Source organism: Misgurnus anguillicaudatus, chromosome 5, assembly GCF_027580225.2.
Source record: "Misgurnus anguillicaudatus chromosome 5, ASM2758022v2, whole genome shotgun sequence".
NCBI classification, from domain to species: domain Eukaryota; kingdom Metazoa; phylum Chordata; class Actinopteri; order Cypriniformes; family Cobitidae; genus Misgurnus; species Misgurnus anguillicaudatus.
Genome location: NC_073341.2, coordinates 34,280,808 through 34,300,814, shown reverse-complemented (window position 1 = coordinate 34,300,814; position 20,007 = coordinate 34,280,808). Strand labels below are relative to the sequence as shown.

Genomic DNA, 20,007 nt, shown 5'->3' with positions numbered 1-20,007 from the left:
ATAAATTTATATCTACAGTAAGGAACTTTTTTACAGTGAATATGTACCTTTGAAAGACTTTCTATATATCTTTGAAGTACTAATAAGGTCTTTTTGGTAGCATTATGTGCCTCTGGGGTACTAATATGAACTCTTAGGTGCTGTACTTTTTGAAAGGGTACCACCTCAGTGACGGCTGGGATTGTATCTATATCCCACTGTATTTTGAAAAAAATTTCTCACAAAGTGTACCCTAATGTGTGAATTCATACTGTAGTAATTGATCTTGTTCATTTACAATCATCATCAAAATTGTTACAATATAGTTCATCACATCATAAAATATATTTGTGTACTCTTGTTATTGAGAACACGGCTAAACATTTTGGACTTGTCAGTTTGATGGCACTGATATGTTCGCTGACTAAAACATGTACTTTTGAGAGATTTTGAACAAGTTACAGGCTTTAGAGGAAACCGATGATATGTTGTATGAACTGTTTTAATAAATACTATTTGCAATTTTTAGGTATGATTTCAGAAATTATGATTACTCGTGTCAATTAGATAAAGATCACGGGCTGGTAGAGTTTTTCATGACTGTGGGATAGCCTTAAAGTCATTTACAGTTATTACAGTTTTACATTTATAGTATTTTGTGATAATTGGGTATGACAGAGAGAGTGGGCACACGTCAGCACATGTCTTCAGTTTGTTTGCTGGCCATGCAACTTTCTAACTAGTCGCTTTTTTAACACAATAGTTCATACTTGCTGTCATAACAGTTATATTTCTGTGAAAAACCAAGATTGTGATTCATACAGACACTGCGTGTCACAGCGAGCTGACTAAGTGAGAATATTTATGTCGTGTGAACATAACCAAGCTTACACTGGTGGACTACTGAGCATCCAACCGCATCATGTCATTATCTGATCAACTTATAGATGTTGTAGATATTGTAAAATGTTTAAAGCATGATTTAACCCATGACAGCTTAAACAAAACACAAACAACAGAATTACAAAAGATGAATGCAAACACATTTTTATTTTTTTATATATTTATAAAAAAAGTATAGTTAAAATACATGTAATAGTTTCATAATAAATACAAAAAAATATATCCAAAAACAAATCAGGAATAAATCCATTATTAAAATGAGAGCAAGGTATCAAAACATATTTTATTTATACTCCCAAAGAAACAAAAGCATTGCAAATTCGATTTTACTCGATGTACAAAAAACAGCTTAAGAGAGCTCTCATCTGAATTAAACAATGCATCCAACAGTTTAAACTTTTCATTTACAGTATTTTTTTTCAATTGCTTTGGCTTAATTCTCAAATGAGATTTTTTTTTTCAAAACAATGAGTTCAGATCTTTGTACAATTACAAAGTTTCTTGTTCACATCATATTGGGATTTCTTATTGATTTAAGGAAATGCAAGTGTTTTGACACGTGTGCAAAGAGTAAATACAATTCTTTACAGTTTGCACAATAACTAAATGCATATGGCTTGTTGATCAAAACTGATGAGTTAATTCTCAGTAAAACTCTTTACAACTTCTCAAATATTTTTCATCATGTAAGCCATCACATTCAATTATCAATATCTGCCACATGCATGTATATTCCACAAATATCTGACATGGGATGTTTGTAATATCTCCTAAATTGTCAAATAACCTGCCATAGCAATAAAATTGTAATCACAACCAATAAAGTTTGGGAGCTTATACAGCATGTAGTTTGCTCACAACACAATCACTATATTTTTTTTAAGAATGGAGAACTGCCGCAACTGGAAGAGCAATCAGAAGATTTGTACTAATACAAGGAATCTCGTTGCAGGGAATGGTTGCGGCATTCAAGGAGAGTTTTCCCCCGGTGCATGGCAATGGAAAACATCAGATGTGATGCTGATGAAAATCTTGGCCAGACCAATAAGAGCAACAGGATGTCCAACAAGAATACTCTTTCATGGTTGTTACTTTGTAACATTTTTTGTTTGTAGAAATTGTGGTAAAGCAAAAAATGTGAAATTTACAATAATTGGACAAGCAATTGAGTTTTCAGTTTACATGCAATAAATTTGTACAAAATTAAATGTACTGAATAAATAAACATTTTCATACTCTGTTCAAATATCTATCAAGTCCACACTTTTTGAGGATGGTGAACATCCTCCCTTAAATTTCCAGTCCCCCTTAACAGCCAGGCCATCAGGTTCAGGAGGATGTCTCCACCACGCACTTGATATAGATGGTGTCATCCTTGCAGTAGGCGTGCTTAGGCGACCTCAATTTCCCCAGTGGGAAGAACAGGGGGCAGCCGCTGGCCACATTCATCTCAGAGATGGGTCGGTGAAAGGAAGCAGAGGAGAGGTCTGGGCGGAAAGCATCGATGACATGCTCCCTCTGGTTCTGATCTATGAGAAAGAACGTAACCTGCCAGAATTTGCAAGATAGGTCAGTATGGGTCACAGCAAACCCTGATAAAACATGACTGAGTAACTAAAGAAATTCTGATTTATTCCTCAACTGAAGCTACTCCTAAAGGGGTCATATTATGTATTTTTTATTTGATTTTTTGTTGTGATGTCCACTATTTCAGAAGTATCAGTAAAATGATCAGAATATATGAGATTTTGATCAGTTCAGATTGATAGACAGATAGGCAGACATATAGATAGACAGACAGACAGACCAACAGATAGGCAGACAGACAGATAAAAAATAGATAAATAGATAAAGATAGGCAGACAGACAGATACATAGATAGATAGACAAACAGATAGATATATAGATAGATAGACAGACAGATAGATAGGCAGACAGACAGATAAATAGATAGACAGACAGACCAATAGATTGAGAGACAGACCGATAGATAGTCAGACAGATAAATAGATAGATAGACAGACCGAAAGATAGACAGACCGATAGATAGTCAGACAGATAAATAGATAGATAGACAGACTGAAAGATAGACAAACAGTCCGAAAGATAGGCAGACAGACAGAGAAATAGATAGACAGACAGACTGATAGATAGACAGACAGACCGATAGATAGGCAGACAGATAAATAGATAGATAGATAGATAGACAGACAGACAGACCGAAAGATAGGCAGACAGACAGAGAAATATATAGACAGACAGACCGATAGATAGGCAGACAGATAAAAAATAGATAAATAGATACAGATAGGCAGACAGACAGGTACATAGATAGATAGATAAACAGAAAGATATATAGATAGATAGACAGACAGATAGATGGGCAGACAGACAGATAAATAGATAGACAGACAGACCAATAGATAGACAGACAGACCAATAGATAGAGAGACAGACCAATAGATAGTCAGACAGATAAATAGATAGATAGACAGACAGATAAATATATAGATAGACAAACAGACCAAAAGATAGGCAGACAGACAGAAAAATAGATAGACAGACAGACAGGCCGATAGATAGGCAAACAGACAGACAGATAAATAGATAGATAGACAGACAGACCAATAGATAGAGAGACAGACCGATAGATAGTCAAACAGATAAATAGATAGGTAGATAGACAGACAGACAGACCAAAAGATAGGCAGACAGACAGACCGATAGATAGGCAGACAGACTGATAGATAGATAGATAGACAGACAGACAGATAAATAGATACAGATAGGCAGAAAGACAGATAAATAGATACAGATAGGCAGAAAGACAGATAAATAGATACAGATAGGCAGAAAGACAGATAAATAGATACAGATAGGCAAAAAGACAGATAAATAGATACAGATAGGCAGACAGACAGATAAATAGATATATAGACAGAGAGACATATAGACAGAGAGACATATAGACAGAGAGACAGACAGACAGAGAGACAGACAGACAGACAGACAGAGAGACAGGCAGACAGATAGATAGATAGATAGATAGATAGATAGATAGATAGATAGATAGATAGATAGATAGATAGATAGATAGATAGATAGATAGATAGATAGATAGATAGATAGATAGATAGATAGATAGATAGATAGATAGATAGGCAGACAGATACATAAATAGTTATATAAATATAGAGACAGACAGACAGATAGATAGGCAGACAGATAGATAAATAGGCAAACAGATAGATAGATAGATAGATAGATAGATAGATAGATAGATAGATAGATAGATAGATAGATAGATAGATAGATAGATAGATAGATAGATAGATAGATAGATAGGTCGATAAATAGATAGATAGATATGCAGACAGACAGATAGATAGGCAGACAGATAGATAAATGGTTATATAAATATAAAGACAGACAGACAGATAGGCAAACAGATAAATAGATAGATAGATAGACAGACAGATCGATAGATAGGCAGACAGACAGATAAATAGATAGATAGACAAATAAATAGATACAGATAGGCAGACATACAGATAAATAGACAGACAGACAGACAGACCGGCAGACATACAGATAGATAGACAGATAGATAGATAGGCAGAAAGAAAAATAGTTATATAAATATATAGACAGAGAGACAGACAGACAGATAGATAGATAGATATAGATGAACTGTGTGTATGACCCCTTTAATGCATAAATTCAGCATGTATTTGTCATTAACTTATAGAGACAGCAGAGATGAACAACATGACTGGTTGATACATTCATTAATTTGTTTATTCATTAATTCATTTATTGATTGATTGTTTAAATTAAAGTTTTACCTTGTGTCTAAATGGCCATGAAAGAATGGGGTCATATTCTCCTTTCATAATAACAAAGAAAAGAGAGATGTGTGTCCCTTTTCCAACTCCATCTCCATTCAGATAGAGCCGCATGCATACTTTGAATCCATACCTGGCAGTGTAGAAAGCTGAAAAGATATTTCATTGTCATTTTTATTGTATGAAACCATGATGGCTTTTAGTTAAAGCTCTAAAAACACCTATAGGTAATCCATCTTTTATCTTAATTTTATTGGAGAAATAGTTATTCTGATCTCATATTCTGTTAAGACAAGACAAAAAAAGAAGCAAATAAAATTGTCTTCTTTCTATTACTATTGTCCTCAAAGATACATATACTGTACTGTACCCACCAGGCAAACAACCCAATTTCAGCCTTTATAGCTGCTTCACGTTTGTTGAAGCACTGAAAACTAAAAGATTTCTTACTGTTTACTAGCTTCAGCTCAATACTTCGCACTCCTTTTATCAATAGACATTGATTCTTCCTCAATATATGATTAACAACTGGCATTATTTAACACACAGTAGATCCCCTAATGATACAAGCCTCAAATATTACAGCAGGGGTTTCAGCAGGGCCCATAGGGGGTCCACAGTAATACTGCAGGGGGCCTGACAATTTTGCTTTATTTCAAACTAATTTTTAAAAAGAAAATATTTCATTGAGAAGACACAAGCTCTGGTACCTGGCGAGTACTGACTGATTTTTTGTCCAGTCGCCGCCTCTCTCAGTCTCTTGGTGACATCACACAAACGCCAGAGAAAGGTGCCATCATACGAGACGTCCTGCTGGGCGCTGATGCACTGCTGTAAGGATGTAATGTGAATGTCTTTTCTGATCATCCTCTGCTGTTGCTCTGCCACCTGAAATGTGATGGAAAACCATTATGAAGGATGAATTATCCAAAGGTACAGATTGGCCCGCTGCTAAAGTGTGATATTAATGTATCATAATGGGCCTTTAGAGCTGCTTGAAGTTGGTGACTGTGCGAGACATCTCGAGAAATAGAAAGATACTGTACACGTCTCTATCCTATGAGACACGTCTTTTTCCATGACAGCACTCGCCCAACTGCCACACAAATCTATTTTCAACAACTCATTCCCTCAATATGTTTTCTCTAGCTTCTCTTCATTTTCAACATTTCAAGAGTGTTACCACAGCTCCCACGTGTTAAATAACAACTACAAGTTGAGCGTCAGAAAGCAGTCGCTATAATTTTTGGCACTTTCCGGTGGAAAAAAAGATGAGCAGAGCAACAAATAAATAAGCATTAAAATGATGTCCCAAAAATATGATAACTTTATGCGAGTCCTGACTTGAATTATACAGTCTGGATTTGGACGACGATACAAATAGATGCTACATCAAAAGGACACAAATTTCAAAGGCTCATATACACAGTATGAGGCCAATGCATGTAAAACATAGAAAAGTAACGAGATCTGTTATTTGCACACATTGCAAAACCTTGTTAATTTAGAAAAGCCTGATTATGTGCTCTTTAGAATTAGCTTTTAAATACTAATTAAATTTATACGTTTGAAATAAGACAGTAAACAGCATGCAGAAATGTAATTTGCATTATATAATCTTAAATATTATGCGTTCCTGGACCACAACCTGTCATAAGGGTATTTTTTTAATTTAATTAAGCTTTCCATTAATGTATGGTTTGTTAGGATATAGGACAACATATGGCCGAGAAAATCTGGAATCTGAGAGTGCAAAAAATATTGAGAAAATCTAATTTAAAGTTGTCCAAATAAAGTCCTTAGCGCTGTATCCACTCATAAAAAATAAAAGTTTTGATATATTTACGGTAGGAAATGTACAAAATATCTCCATGGACCATAATCTTTTCTTAATATCCTACACTACAATTTTGACCCATATGTATTGTTGGTTATTGCTACCAATATACATGTGCTATGTGGTTAAAGGTCACATATATTAATATATTATAATGATATTTAATATATTAAATAAATATATACAGCTTATTTTCAGAAGCATTTTTGTATTTCTATAAATGATTACATTTACCTGGTACAGTGTAAGTACATTTAAAGAGTTTGGTTCCAAAACGAGATAATTTTTTAAAAATCTTGTTTATTGATAGTGCATTCCAATTAATATCAATCAAACTGCAGTTGGTTTGTTTTAATTTAAGCCTTCATAAAATATACAACTAAGTAGCACAATAAAACACAAAAAAAACATGATAACATTATAATAAACATGTTTTGACATATGAAACCCGGAAATTATTGTGTTTTAATTTGGAGTTACAAAATGTGTCACTGAGGCCATACAAAAAAAAACATCTTTGTACCTAAACGTGCATATTAGGACCTTGTAAAGTGGGTACCGTCGGACAGTGTATAGTTGTATTTGTTAATATTAGTTAATGCATAGTTAACAAAGTAACAATGAACAATACTTCTACAGGGGGTTGCACCCGACGCGCAGCTCAGAGCCACGCCGTGTGGAGTTGCGTCCAGGACAACTCAGAGGTATCATAAACCAGAAGTGCACTTTAAATAGTGCGAGCTTCGTCAGATAGCGTCTTCTTCAAAATGCAAAATATACGTTAGCAGCTAATGTTAATCGTTATTGATTTGGGACAAATATGATGTTATTACGATTGCGCGATTACTGTGGCATGACAGGGATTTGAGCAACTTCCTGAGTCGTAGCTGGACGGCACGGACAGGCGCCACCTATTGGCGCTGGTGTGTGTATACTCTTAGAAAACAATGTATTCGATTTTTTTAGAATGGCACGGCGCTGAGCTGCGCGTCTGGTGTGCGACCCCCTTAAGTACACTCTAAAAAATTTGCTGTAATTTTGCAGCTGGTTGCCAGTAACTTACTGTAGAAGATAAAGTCAAAAAATGTTTCATGTTCATTTAACTTTGAACAAAATGTTGCCAGTAAATAACATAAATGTAAAATCTACAGTAAGTTACTGGCAGCTAGTTGCCAGTAATACCCAGTAATACTGTAATTTCTACAGACATTTTTTACAGTGTATTTATCAATCTTAGTTCATGTTCATTTCAATATTTACTAATATATTTTAAACAATTGTTAATTAGTTACATTGGTTCATGCCAGCTCAGTCTCATGAAATTTTTGATTCTTTTTTCGTGATATTATCACGAATTTCTGCGTTTTTCCACGTGATCGTATCACGAATTCCTGTTTTCGTGTGATTATCACGTATTGGTTACTCAACTGTTTTGTCCTATTTTCTTACCATTGTCGTTTATCATAAACGGTTTTGATGCGTCTCCAGCAGGCACTTATTTTGACAAAACACGTGATGCACACAGGATCTCTCCACACGCATGACACATATTTTGGAAAAGGGAACCACACGTGACAACCGAACACTTATTTTGAATTAGCGCATCCTCGGAAGAGCAGTCACGAGCCGCCACTGATAATAAATAAGCTTTCCATTAATGTATGGTTTGTAAGGATAGGACAATATTTGGCCATGATACAACTATTTGATAATCTGGAATCTGAGGGTGCAAAAAATCAAAATATTGAAAACAATTGCCTTTAGCAACACATATTACTAATGATAAATACATGTGTGATGTATATTTACAGTAGGAAATTTACTAAATATATTCATGAAACATGACCTTTACTTAATATTCTAATTATTTTTGGCCATAAAAAAATTTTTTTTTGACCCATACAAATGTATTTTTGGCTATTGCTGCAACTAACCGGTGTGACAATGAGTGGTTTTGTAGTACATGGTCCGTTTGAACTTACTTTTGCTTCTAGGTGCTGAATGATCTGTTGATTGTTAAGGTTGTCTCTCTCCAGCGCAACCACACTGATTTGTGTCTTCTCGACCTCTCGGTTTAAAGCTGAGATGATGTTCTCTATGACCTGCACTCTCTGCTGCAGGGCGTCCAGTTGCTGCCCCACGGCAAGTTCAGCCTGGTCGTCATGGAGGCTGGAAGCCTTATCGCTGACACCAGAGTCACCGCCATCTGTCTCGACCTCGCCTTCACCATGAGAAATAAGAGAAGCTCCACTCTGTCCAGGCTGAAGAAAGTCAAGGTTTTCGTGATGGCCTCTCTCTTGGGAATTTAATGTACGCTGAAGACCCCTAGTGACCTCCAAGAGAAGCTGCAGATGACCAACGTGACTGCACGACTCGTGGTCTTTGACTTTATCTACGTTTCCCTGAAATAAAAGACAACACCTTGTTGTAACAAAACAATGCAATTTAATTTACCTCCTGTTGGTCTGGTGGCCTCATTGCAAATTCAACATGATCTCATGGAAGGTCGTGTTATATTTACGCAAAATGTTATCAATTTATTTGTGTCCATGGCGTTTTTATGTGTCTTTAACTTCTATAAATAGTTTCTTGTTTCCGTGGCACGACTTTCTTTGGGCTTGGGGTAAGATTTGGGATTTGGGTTAGGATGTACTTTTATGTATTGGTTTCTACATGTTTTTCTTCTGCTTTTAAAACTATTCTCGCTTGGAGTTGGGGTTTGGGTTAGGATGTCTAAAAATGTAACAGAAAGTGACTCTAAGAAAATAGGAAAAAACTATGAGAAAACAATACATAAACAAAAAAGAAAGTCGTGCAACGAAAAATTGTGTGAGTGTCAAGAAAAAGACATTCGTGCTCAAGCCACAGAAAAAGCTACATTTCGCGCCATGGACACAAATAAATTGATCAAATTTTGCGTGACTATAACACGACTTTCTGTGAAATCAGTCTGTGCAAATCGACTGTACAATGGTCCAAAAGCATTTACTTTAAAGAAATAAAGCACACTTTATAGGCATATTTCACTACAATTAAAATGTATCACATTTCTCTGAAAATTCAATTCAATTCAATTTTATTTATATAGCGCTTTTTACAATTGTTAATTGTTGCAAAACAGCTTTACATGAGTAGATGTAGAGGAGAACACAGAAAATCAATAGATAATATAAGAAGTAGAATATAGCGGCTAAGGTTAAACCGTACAAGGGAGCGTATTAATAATGTAACGTATACAGTAAAGTGCTAAGTTAAGCCAAAGTTGGCTGACTCTCCCTGGGACGAAAAACCCCCCTAGGAGAAAACCCGGTGGGAAAAGTTCCTAGAAGAACAAAAACCCTTCTAAAAACACAGCTAAAGTCATTTTTGTGATTTACTACATAAAATCTACATAAACCTACATAATGTAGAGAACATTTTGTGAAAATATATCTTTGCCTTAATGGGAATTACTTGGAAATGTAGGGATATCTACGGTATATAAACTATATTATATAAAAACATAGATAAACATTTTGTTTGGTCATTAGCAGACATGCATGCAAGGTATACACATTTTGAAGAATCCTGATGCGTATGCTCATCAAGCCTGGATTTATTTAATTAAAAAAACGTGTGATCAAATAAATGCAGGCTTGATGTGCAAAAGAGACTTCTTTAAAAACATTAAAAATAGTAATGTGTCCAAACTTTTGGGTGGTTTCTGGGTGTTTTTTTTTAAATTATCTCACCTAAACGTTTTTGCAAGGGGTGTGGCCTCAAAGGCCTTTCAGTAAGCAGCACGCTGTGTGCATGTGAAACAGGGTTTGTGCAGGGTAGAAATTCAACTGAAATTTTATTAAATCTTGTTGTTTTAAACAAAATTATGATGTAAGATTTTTTTTAACTACACTCTAAGAAAGGATGTGTTAATTTTAACACATTGTTTTGTGTTAAACTATTTAACACATTGGGGTGGTTTCCCGGACCAGGATTAGCTTAATCCAGGACTAGGCTTTAGTTTAATTAGGAAATATAACTAGTTTTAACAAACATGCCTTACTAAAAACATTACCTGTGTGCATTTCGAGGTAAAACAAAGGGCACTGATGTATTTTAAGATATGTCAGTGCAAGTTGTTTTCAGTTTGGAGAGCTCTTAAAAGTTTTTAAGTCTAGGACTAGTCTAATCCCTGTCCGGGAAACCGCCCCTTTATGTGTTATTTTAACACATTGTGTGTCATTTCGTGTAGAATGTGAGCTTAAATAAATGAAATGGACAACACAAGATGTGTTATAACAACACAAAGTGTGTTATTCCAAAAATAACACAGATGTGTTAAGGATGTGTTGTCCTTAATTAGACACAAGATGTGTTAATTTAACACATTCATTTTAAGAGTGTACATTTAAGTTCCCTTTTCTGCTCTTTATGTCATAATAAGATTAAGAGTATCCTGGATTTCACAGACAGGATTACATATTTGTTATTTCGCAAAATTACATGCAGTCACGCATCACACACACAAAAACACACACACACACACACACACACACACACACACACACACACACAGACACACACACACACACACACACACACACACACACACACACATATAAAATGAGTATGTATATTAATCACATGAGGAAGTTACTGGAACATAGTTAATGATAAACAACACTTGGTGTACTTGATAATGAACTTTTATGTGTTATTTAACGTTGTAAAGAAAAGTAAAGCTAGTTCTAAGAATAGGTCTAGCAGTTGATTTTGTAATCTAATGCACTCTGTAATCTACTGTAGCCAAATTTTATTTAGCAAATAAATACAAAACTAAGAACAACAGGTTCCTTATCAAAGACTTAATAAGGCTGTAATATTATAAAAATACCAACCTTGAAAGGACAACCAACTTCTGAGAAAACACATGGCTCTTTCTTTTTGGAGTTGCTGGGTTGATCTTTCTGCAAAAGAAAAATACTTTAGATTTGTTCGCACTTATACTGCAAAATCCAGAGTATAATATTTAGTGATAGACCAAAATTCCACCTTTTGTCTTTTTTCTGCTTTCGCTGTCTTCTTGTCTGAGTTGGGGCATACATGCTTCTGTAAATACAGTCAGAAAATTTACTAAAACGCATTCCACATACATCTGTCTTCATACACTCTCAGATAAAAGGGTACAAGAAGGTATAATAGTTATCACTGCGCGGTTCCCTTTTAAAAAGTACACTTTTGTACCTAAAAGGTGCATACTGATACCTCAAAGCGTCAAAGATACACATTGCTGTATCTTTGCTGCAAAAGTACATAACTGTACCAAAATGGTGAATATTAGCACCTTTTTAAAATGTACCGTCCCAGTGACAACTTTTTTCTTTTGAAATGAGTTACCATCAAAATCAGTTTTATATCTGATCAGTATTAAAAAGTAAAGTATTAATGTGCAAAATCCAATATCCGCCGTGTTATTCTGTCATCTTTTCTCCCTTTTTTCCAAGCCGTGACAAACGGCAGTCCTTCTTCGCTGCAAAAAGCAATAAATCTGCTTAACAAATCACAGCGCACCATTCCACACATTTAAACATTAATGGCGGCTTGTTAAACACACAAGGAATCCTAGTTTTTCTCATCTACTTTATACTTTGTGATCAATAAACAAACAAAAACAAAATAATACTTTTTATGGCATTGATAAACCTGTGGTGGTTTTCTGTGACGGCGAAGAATCGTAAGCCATCAAAATCTAATAATTTACGTTAGAGGCACTCGGGCGAAGGAAAAATGCCGGCTGTTGTTTGTTCTCCCGACAACATCAAGCTTCTGTCATGCTAACACACTGACCCCAGGGGATCTCTAAACTTTCCATTATTTTACTCGAAGTCAACGAAAACCAAGCAGGACCAAAACATTTTACAGCTGATCGCTGTCAAAAAAGTTCAGCGACGACGTCCCAAGGATGACAGCAGCAATGACAGTGTTCTTAATATGACAAAGTGTGTATTGATCAATGCCATTAATGTTTATTATTTAATCAGTGTATACCACTAGTCAACTAAATGAATATATCATAGCAAAGATGAATGCACATTTATATATTGATTTAATAGATTTATAGCATTTTGAAAAAAAACGTCATGGATTTATTGCATTTTGTGAAAAAAAAATCAGTTTTTATAATAAATCTTTGAAAATCAAATTATAATTTTAATGTTATTATAACCTAAAGATGCTATGTGAAAGTTTGTAACAGAAAATAGTGTTTTTCATCTTGTCACTACCTTGGTATAGAAAACACGTTTTTACCGAAATTATTCACAATGGATTTATTGCGTTTTGAAACCAAACTCTTCACTTGTTCATCTATGAGAAACGCATTGCATTTGAGGATATTTTAAGTAAAGTGCAGCTTTTGAACCCTGATGTCTAAATTCACTGCTTTATTCCCTCTCTTTTTTCCTCTAATCCATGTCCCGGAGTGCAGGTCCCGACGGGTGAAATGGATAAAGTAATATGGGACACCATCGAACACTGGAGACTGTGACTGTGGCTTAAAACCCAAACCACGGGGCATTAGCCAAGGGCATGCTGACCCAGAACAACTCCAGCACCGTTGAACTACTTCACAATATAATCATATGTAGATATTATTTGTACAAATAAATGTGACCCTGTCTGTGAAGACCAGGCTGAAGTCTCATTATCAAATCTAATTATGAGATCAGAAACATCAAAGTTTGATTTCAATCATTGATTTTTAATCTTTGACATGATCTTACTCAGTCAATATTATATTCTCACAGAATGTGTATGTAGGATGATTTTATGTAATAAAAAAAAGGATAAATCTAAAAAAAAGACTTTAGCTGGGTTTTCACAGGCGATGAAAAAAGTGACAAAAAGTGATGTCCAGGATTAAACAATTGACATCTTTGCTCTTTTTTTTCAAATATTTTACTAAAGATGCATTCAAGGTTTTGTATGCCTGTTGCATTGGGTCCACAAAAGAGGATCCACAAATATTAAAAACAGATAAAATTGTATTAAGTCAATTTTCATAACGTGTCATAATGTGGAAACTTTTCATTTTTAATAAAACCCAGATTCCTTCGTATTGCCTTTTATTTTGTCCAATAATTAACATTAACTAAAATTGTTGTTTTGTCCATTTTGTGCCATACACCTCATATTTTGATGGGCATTAAAAATAAATTTTATCCAAAAATATTATCCAAACTCCTCTCTCCCAGACATTACTTTTGGCCACTCCTATACTGTACTGTACGGCATGTATTTATGTATATACTGTATATGCTGTTCACGGCCTTATCATTTTGGGGTTTAGCTTCACCAGCATTATATCAAACACATAGAAGTACACAAACTTACCTGGAGCTCTCTAGGTGTCAGGACAACAGAGCAAGAGGTACATGTTGTCTTATTGTTAGGGCAACCTCTCTCCAGATGTGTGGCCAATGCCTTCCTCTGAACCATAATGCCGCAGCCGATGTTACAAGGAATCAGGGCATATTCACACTGACTCTGATGATCCTGTGGAGACGGTAGCAGATAGAGAGAGTTTTTAGCGAATAATAAAGACTTTAAATGTGATGTGTCCCATAAGCAGAAATATCTTCTTAAAGAATATAGCACAAGAATCAGATGTAGGCAACTTTTTTGGCACAGGTGTTATGTGGTGATTTACAGCACCTGTATGCCACAGACCCAATATGAGTTGATTTATATTGTTATTGTGAGTGAATTTCTAGATTTCTAGATTTGTGAACCTGCATGTGTAAAACAAGGGGCAACCTACGAACTTTATTGTGAAGCCAACAAAGAAGTGACTTAAACTGCAATTCATCGACTGGCCACTAGAGACTGGCTCCAACCCCATAGACCTCCGTGTTAAAATGCCCAACTTTACAGCAGAAAATAATATGTCTACAGTACAAAAAGTGTTTTTGGTCTATATAGCTATTTTTGTCCTTCATGACAACTGCACTGTAAAAAAATACTTTGCTGCCTTAAAATTTTTTGTTGAATCAACTCCAATTTACAAGTCATTTCAACTTACTATTATTTATCTTGACTAGAGATGAGTTGTTATAACTACAGGTAAGTTGTTATAACTTATACATTTAAGTTGACTTTTCTCAACTATATTTTCAACTAATTTCTGTTGACATGACTTGTAAATCTGAGTTGATTCAACAAAACATTTTAAGGCAGCAAAGTTTTTTTTACAGTGTGTGAGGTAGTGTGAATTGTTTTGTAACTCATCTGTTTAAATTATATTAAAGGCGGGGTGCATGATCTCTGAAAGCCAATGTTGATATTTTAAATCACCTAAACAAACACGTCCCTACCCCAATAGAGTCAGACCTTCTTTTGATAGAGTCGTCCCACACATACGCAACCCAGGCAACAATGTCGGTTAGTAGACACACCCCTTACTGCTGATTGGCTACAAGTGTGTTTTGGTACTTGGCCCGACCCCCTTTTCCAAAACATTTATTTTTTTAATTAAAAAATCATGTACCCCGCCTTTAAGCCTTAAAGTTCTGCATAATTAAGGGCATGGGCACTTGAGTGACAGGTGAACTGCCACTGCTGTCAATACCGTCGAGCTAGGCAGGCGTGGTTTTAGCAACCAGCCACTTTACAACCACCCACATCCCGCCTCCTTACTCATTTTTTGGTAATCTGCGAGTGATGAACGGAAGGCAATGCCAATATTGCGACGACAAGCCCCGCCAACTATCGGATCGTCCAAATTTTTACAGTCTATGGTGTAAACCAGTGGCGGCCGGTGACTTATTTTTTCGAGGGCGCTCGATGCGAAGTTCGTCACCACATGTATGGAGATCGCTTGTGCATTACGTGTCTTGTCCAAATAAGTGCCTGCTGCAGACCCGTCTAAAAGGTTTATGATAAAAGAGACGCTCGCTTTTGCCAGATACTCGCATAATCTCATGCGTAATCAAAGTTTACTTTTAAGGGAGTGTCTTACGTGTATTTTGTGAATGTGAGCGTCTCTTTTATCATAAACGGTTTAGAGGCATGTGCAGCAGGCACTTATTTTGACAAAACACGTGATGCACATAGTGAACATGACACAACAAACACATATTTTGAAAACACTCCGGACACTTATTTTGAATTAGCACCCCTCGGATGAGCAGTAAACAGCCGCCACTGGTGTAAACAGCTAAAGTAATTTTTTTGTGATTTCTACATAAAATCATTCTACATCATTTTCAAACATTAATTGAAAATATAACCTTGATATCATTAATATTGACTGAGTAAGGTCATGTCAAAGATTAAAGTCAATATGAAATCAATGAGTGAAATCAAACTTTGATGCTTCAAATATCAAATTTGATAAATGTAACTTTGTTTCTTAAATCCAATTCTCATAATCTAATGATGAGTAAAAAAATGATAGAGATAAATATAAATAAAACGTTTTGGGCAAACTATTTATTTCAACAACGATCACTAAAAATAAGATAATGCTACTTTGCATTTTTAGATTATCTTTTTACTTTTCTGATGTTCACTGGAAAATATAAAACCTACACAAATTTCCATTCTAATAGGGAGGTCGTGAACAATACAGAAGTGCTTTCAGATCCTCTTGGGTACTGAAGGTAAAAACACAAAAGACGTCCATTAAGCAGCCGTGAGGGTCAAAGTCATCAAGCCCTCACAGTTTCTCCTCTTAAAAACAGCGACCTCTAAAAGTTTTATGCAAGAACTTTCAATAGCTAAAGTATGAGAACATTATTGTTCTTTTACATGGAGGATCAATTCACTAAACTAGATAACATCCGTGCAATGTTATATAGCGAAGAACAGCTTTATGATTACATTTCTTAATAGCTGGCTCATGTTTAAAATTACCAAAAAGCTACAAAGTAAGAATTCCCGTAAAACGGCATCTTGTGGTTGTAACTAAGCCTGACTGCCTACACCGAAGATTCTCTATGAGAAGAGTTTCTATGATTATCAATGTGACGAAACAAAAAGCTATGGTTGCTAATATGACCTATAGAAGGACATAATCCACATTGATTTTGACTCATGTAAGGTGTGAAAGATATCCGAGAGCATTGCAGTTATCAGGTTTTATGTGGATTTGCATGAGCTTGTTAAAATCCCTAAAATTTCTGACCTTACATAAACTGTATCTCAATGACTAAAGCAGAAATCTTTATCTGACAGCTCAGAAATTAGGTCTCCCAAAAATTCACACGTATAATCTTCACACCAGCACCAGGAGCTCGTAAAAGGCTCTGAATGACTAGATTACTTCAAAATGAATGTAGTCACAATGTAATCGGTATTAGAAAATAAAAGCCTCTGGATTAGATTTACTATCAAAATGAAATTTCAATAATGACATAAGAAAAGTACCTCAAAGTTCCTCAGGGTGCTTCTCCACGGGCAGCCTTGGTTAGCGCAGTGAACTTTCAAGTCCAAAATTTCCTTATTAATAGCTGCATCGTTGAAAAACTGCAGTGTGAACAAGAGGGGAAATTATAACAACTTTCCGAACCTGAGTCACGATCCTTTCACTTTTTTAACAGACTCTTTACTGTCTTCATCCAAAAGGTGAATGTGAACGTAATTGTCAACTTAAAACAAATGCTTTTATCCTGACAATGTGATGAATATGTTATTAGTATTTGTGTTCCCTGCATAGGGATCAAACCCATGACCTTTACATTTCTTGGGAAATGTAACAAAAAAATTATATGTTGGATTACCTGGTCAGTAGTCAAAACACTAGTGTCGTTTTCAACGCTCTGGTCCTCTTCGTTACACTTTGTGCACACAAGGTCCTTGTTGTTTCTGTATAAAAAAGTAACAATTATTGATATTATTCACATTAAGACCCATCCACAAAAGCTTTCTTTTGCACAATAGGTTTATTACAGTGGATAAAGCTCTTTTTACAAGAATATTTGACTGAAAGGTTCTTTGGGGAACCAACTGGTTCTTCTATCTATGTCATCGCTGTGAACCCTTTTAGTTTAAATGCACCTTTTTAATATATGGACCTTCGCATTCATTATCATTAACCTACAAAATGTCCACATGTGACCCTGCCTGTGAAATCCAAGTTAAAGTCGTATAATCTAATAATGAAATTTCACTCTAAAAATGGTTGGGTTATTTTTTACCCATAATAGGTAAATACCGGACAGAACACATGCTGGGTCAAAATTTACCCCATGCTGGGTTAAAAATAACCCAATGCTGGGTTGTTGTTATGGAACCATGGATTATAATAACCCAACAATTGGGTTAAAACAACCCAGCATTGGGTCAATTTCAACCCAGCAGTGTGTTCTGTCCAATATTTACCCAAGGGTAAAAAATAACCCAATGTTGGGTTGTTGTTATGGAACCATGGATTATAATAACCAAACAATTGGGTTAAAACAACCCAGCCTTGGCTCAATTTTAACCCAGCGGTGTGTTCTGTCCAATATTTACCCAAGGGTCAAAAATAACCCAACTTTGACATTTCACATTGATTTCAATCTTTGACACGATCTTACTTAGTCAATAATAAAGATATCAAGGTTATATTTTCACAGAATGTTCTTTACATTATGTAGTATAATAAACAAAAGTTTTCAGTTTTAATAAACAAAACAATAAAATCACACACACACAAAAAAATACTTTAGCTGGGTTTTCACAAACTGCGCCACATATTTTACCCTAACCACTGGTTGAAATAACACTCTTAAAATAATAACGGTGTTATAGGTACTTCACAGTCATGATATAACAGTTTTTTGGTTCCCCAAATAATAATTTAGTCGAAATTGTTTTATAGTCTGTGTATTTGTAGACTACAATCTTTAGCGATGTTCCCTACACCCAATAATTGTTCTTCTATCAGGTATACCTTTATTTTGAGGAATGAACCCAGCTTTTATTAAGTGTACAGTACTTAAATATTTTTTATTGTGCTATTTTTAATACATTACATTACTTAGATTAATATTGACAACAAATGATCAGAGGTCTAAGGTACGCAAGTATTTTTATAATTAAAATTACTTATTTTTTCAAGTACTTTATCAGAATGTTATTTATTTGGCAAATTTTGTTATCTACCTTTAATACTTAAATACATTAAATCTAGTTTATATATTTTTACTTTTATATAAACTTTTCCTTTATTATATTTCTTTATGTAACTAATTAAGTATTAAAGGATATTTGATGTGAAATGAAAGTGGAATAGAAAGTATATAGCCTATATATGCTTCAAAATATATTGAAGTAAAAGAAAACAAATTTACTTTAATAGGTACTTTACCCCTTTGAAAACGACGATATTAAAACCGTAAAAGTCTTTTTTTAATAATCATTAATGATTATTACGAGGCATTTTTGTCTTACCTGAGCAGCCAGTTGATACACGCGAGGCAGTATCGGTGACCGCACACCGTCTGACGCGCTTTATTCAATACATTATTACAGTTACTACACAGATACTTCTGCTTCGGCAGCTCATCACAGATGCTCTGAGGGAAACCCGACGGGTATTCATTCTCACCCGGCGTCGATGAACCCCCGTTTAAGGACTCTGGTACAACCGAAGCCATTGTGTTTTTAAACCGAAGCCTTGTCTGTAGGAACAGCACGTTCTGATGATGACATATTGATATGCTTTTGACTTTATCGTGTACCCATGGTAAAAAACACCACGGGGTTCCCCCGTTAACAAACACCCGGAAATTTTGCGTTCTGCTTGACCAAAATGACTGCGTGCAGATCCATTTATTAGCCACAGTTGGGTGTTTTGTGAATAACAGTAATAAAAAATTGCTTTAGTACAAAAAACCGGGAGAATATTTGATCGAGATGTCTAGTGAAAGTGATACAAACGATTTTAAATACAATGGCTGTGTTTCAAAATCTAGTGAGCTGCCTACTTAGTACGCACCTAGTGTGCGGAACTGTTGCATAGATGTATAAAATTATTTTTCGCATATGTTTAATATTTTGTATATATAAAGGTAACAAGACATCATACGTCAAACTTGTCTGAAAGTTCACCAATAATATAAATAGTTGATACCTACGTAGACAGCTCATGAAGGTTTGAGACAAACTCATCTATGGCGTTCTTAGAAATGTTTTCAGTTCACCGTCATTTCCGGTGACACGGAAATTCCCCACGTACAAAAATTGTGCTGTTGTTCCTGTGTGGTGGCCAAGGTTTTGTTATTTTTCATGTTCGTCCAAGTCTGTTGATAATAAACGGGACATGCCTGACATAATATTGTTTTAAATTTTGGGGCCCTAAAGAGGGAAATAAAAGTAGTATGTGATTAGTTCATTAATATTTATTTATTTACTTGGTCCAGTAGTTTTTGATAGCCTATATTAGCTACTATACCCCATAAAAATGAGGTTTTTGTGCACACC

At 35.2% G+C, this 20,007-nt stretch overlaps 1 protein-coding gene across 2 annotated transcripts; it reads right to left on the bottom strand.

Annotated features, from left to right (window-relative positions):
- Positions 1-1,151: 1,151 nt before the first annotated feature.
- On the bottom strand, positions 1,152-19,714 carry traf1 (TNF receptor-associated factor 1). Of its 2 annotated transcripts, none has more exons than XM_055168684.2 (10): positions 19,658-19,714; positions 17,322-17,406; positions 16,969-17,067; positions 13,936-14,097; positions 11,596-11,652; positions 11,442-11,510; positions 8,547-8,966; positions 5,438-5,615; positions 4,728-4,876; positions 1,152-2,430 (listed from the first exon to the last, which is right to left on the bottom strand). In XM_055168684.2, exons 1-10 carry the CDS (start codon positions 19,693-19,695, stop codon positions 2,212-2,214), a joined length of 1,476 nt encoding a protein of 491 aa, XP_055024659.2. In that variant the 5' UTR covers positions 19,696-19,714; the 3' UTR covers positions 1,152-2,211. The 2 variants fall into 2 exon arrangements, with proteins under 2 accessions (XP_055024659.2, XP_055024658.2); XM_055168683.2 differs by lacking the exon at positions 19,658-19,714 and adding an exon at positions 18,976-19,479.
- Between the last annotated feature and the right edge of the window lie 293 nt (positions 19,715-20,007).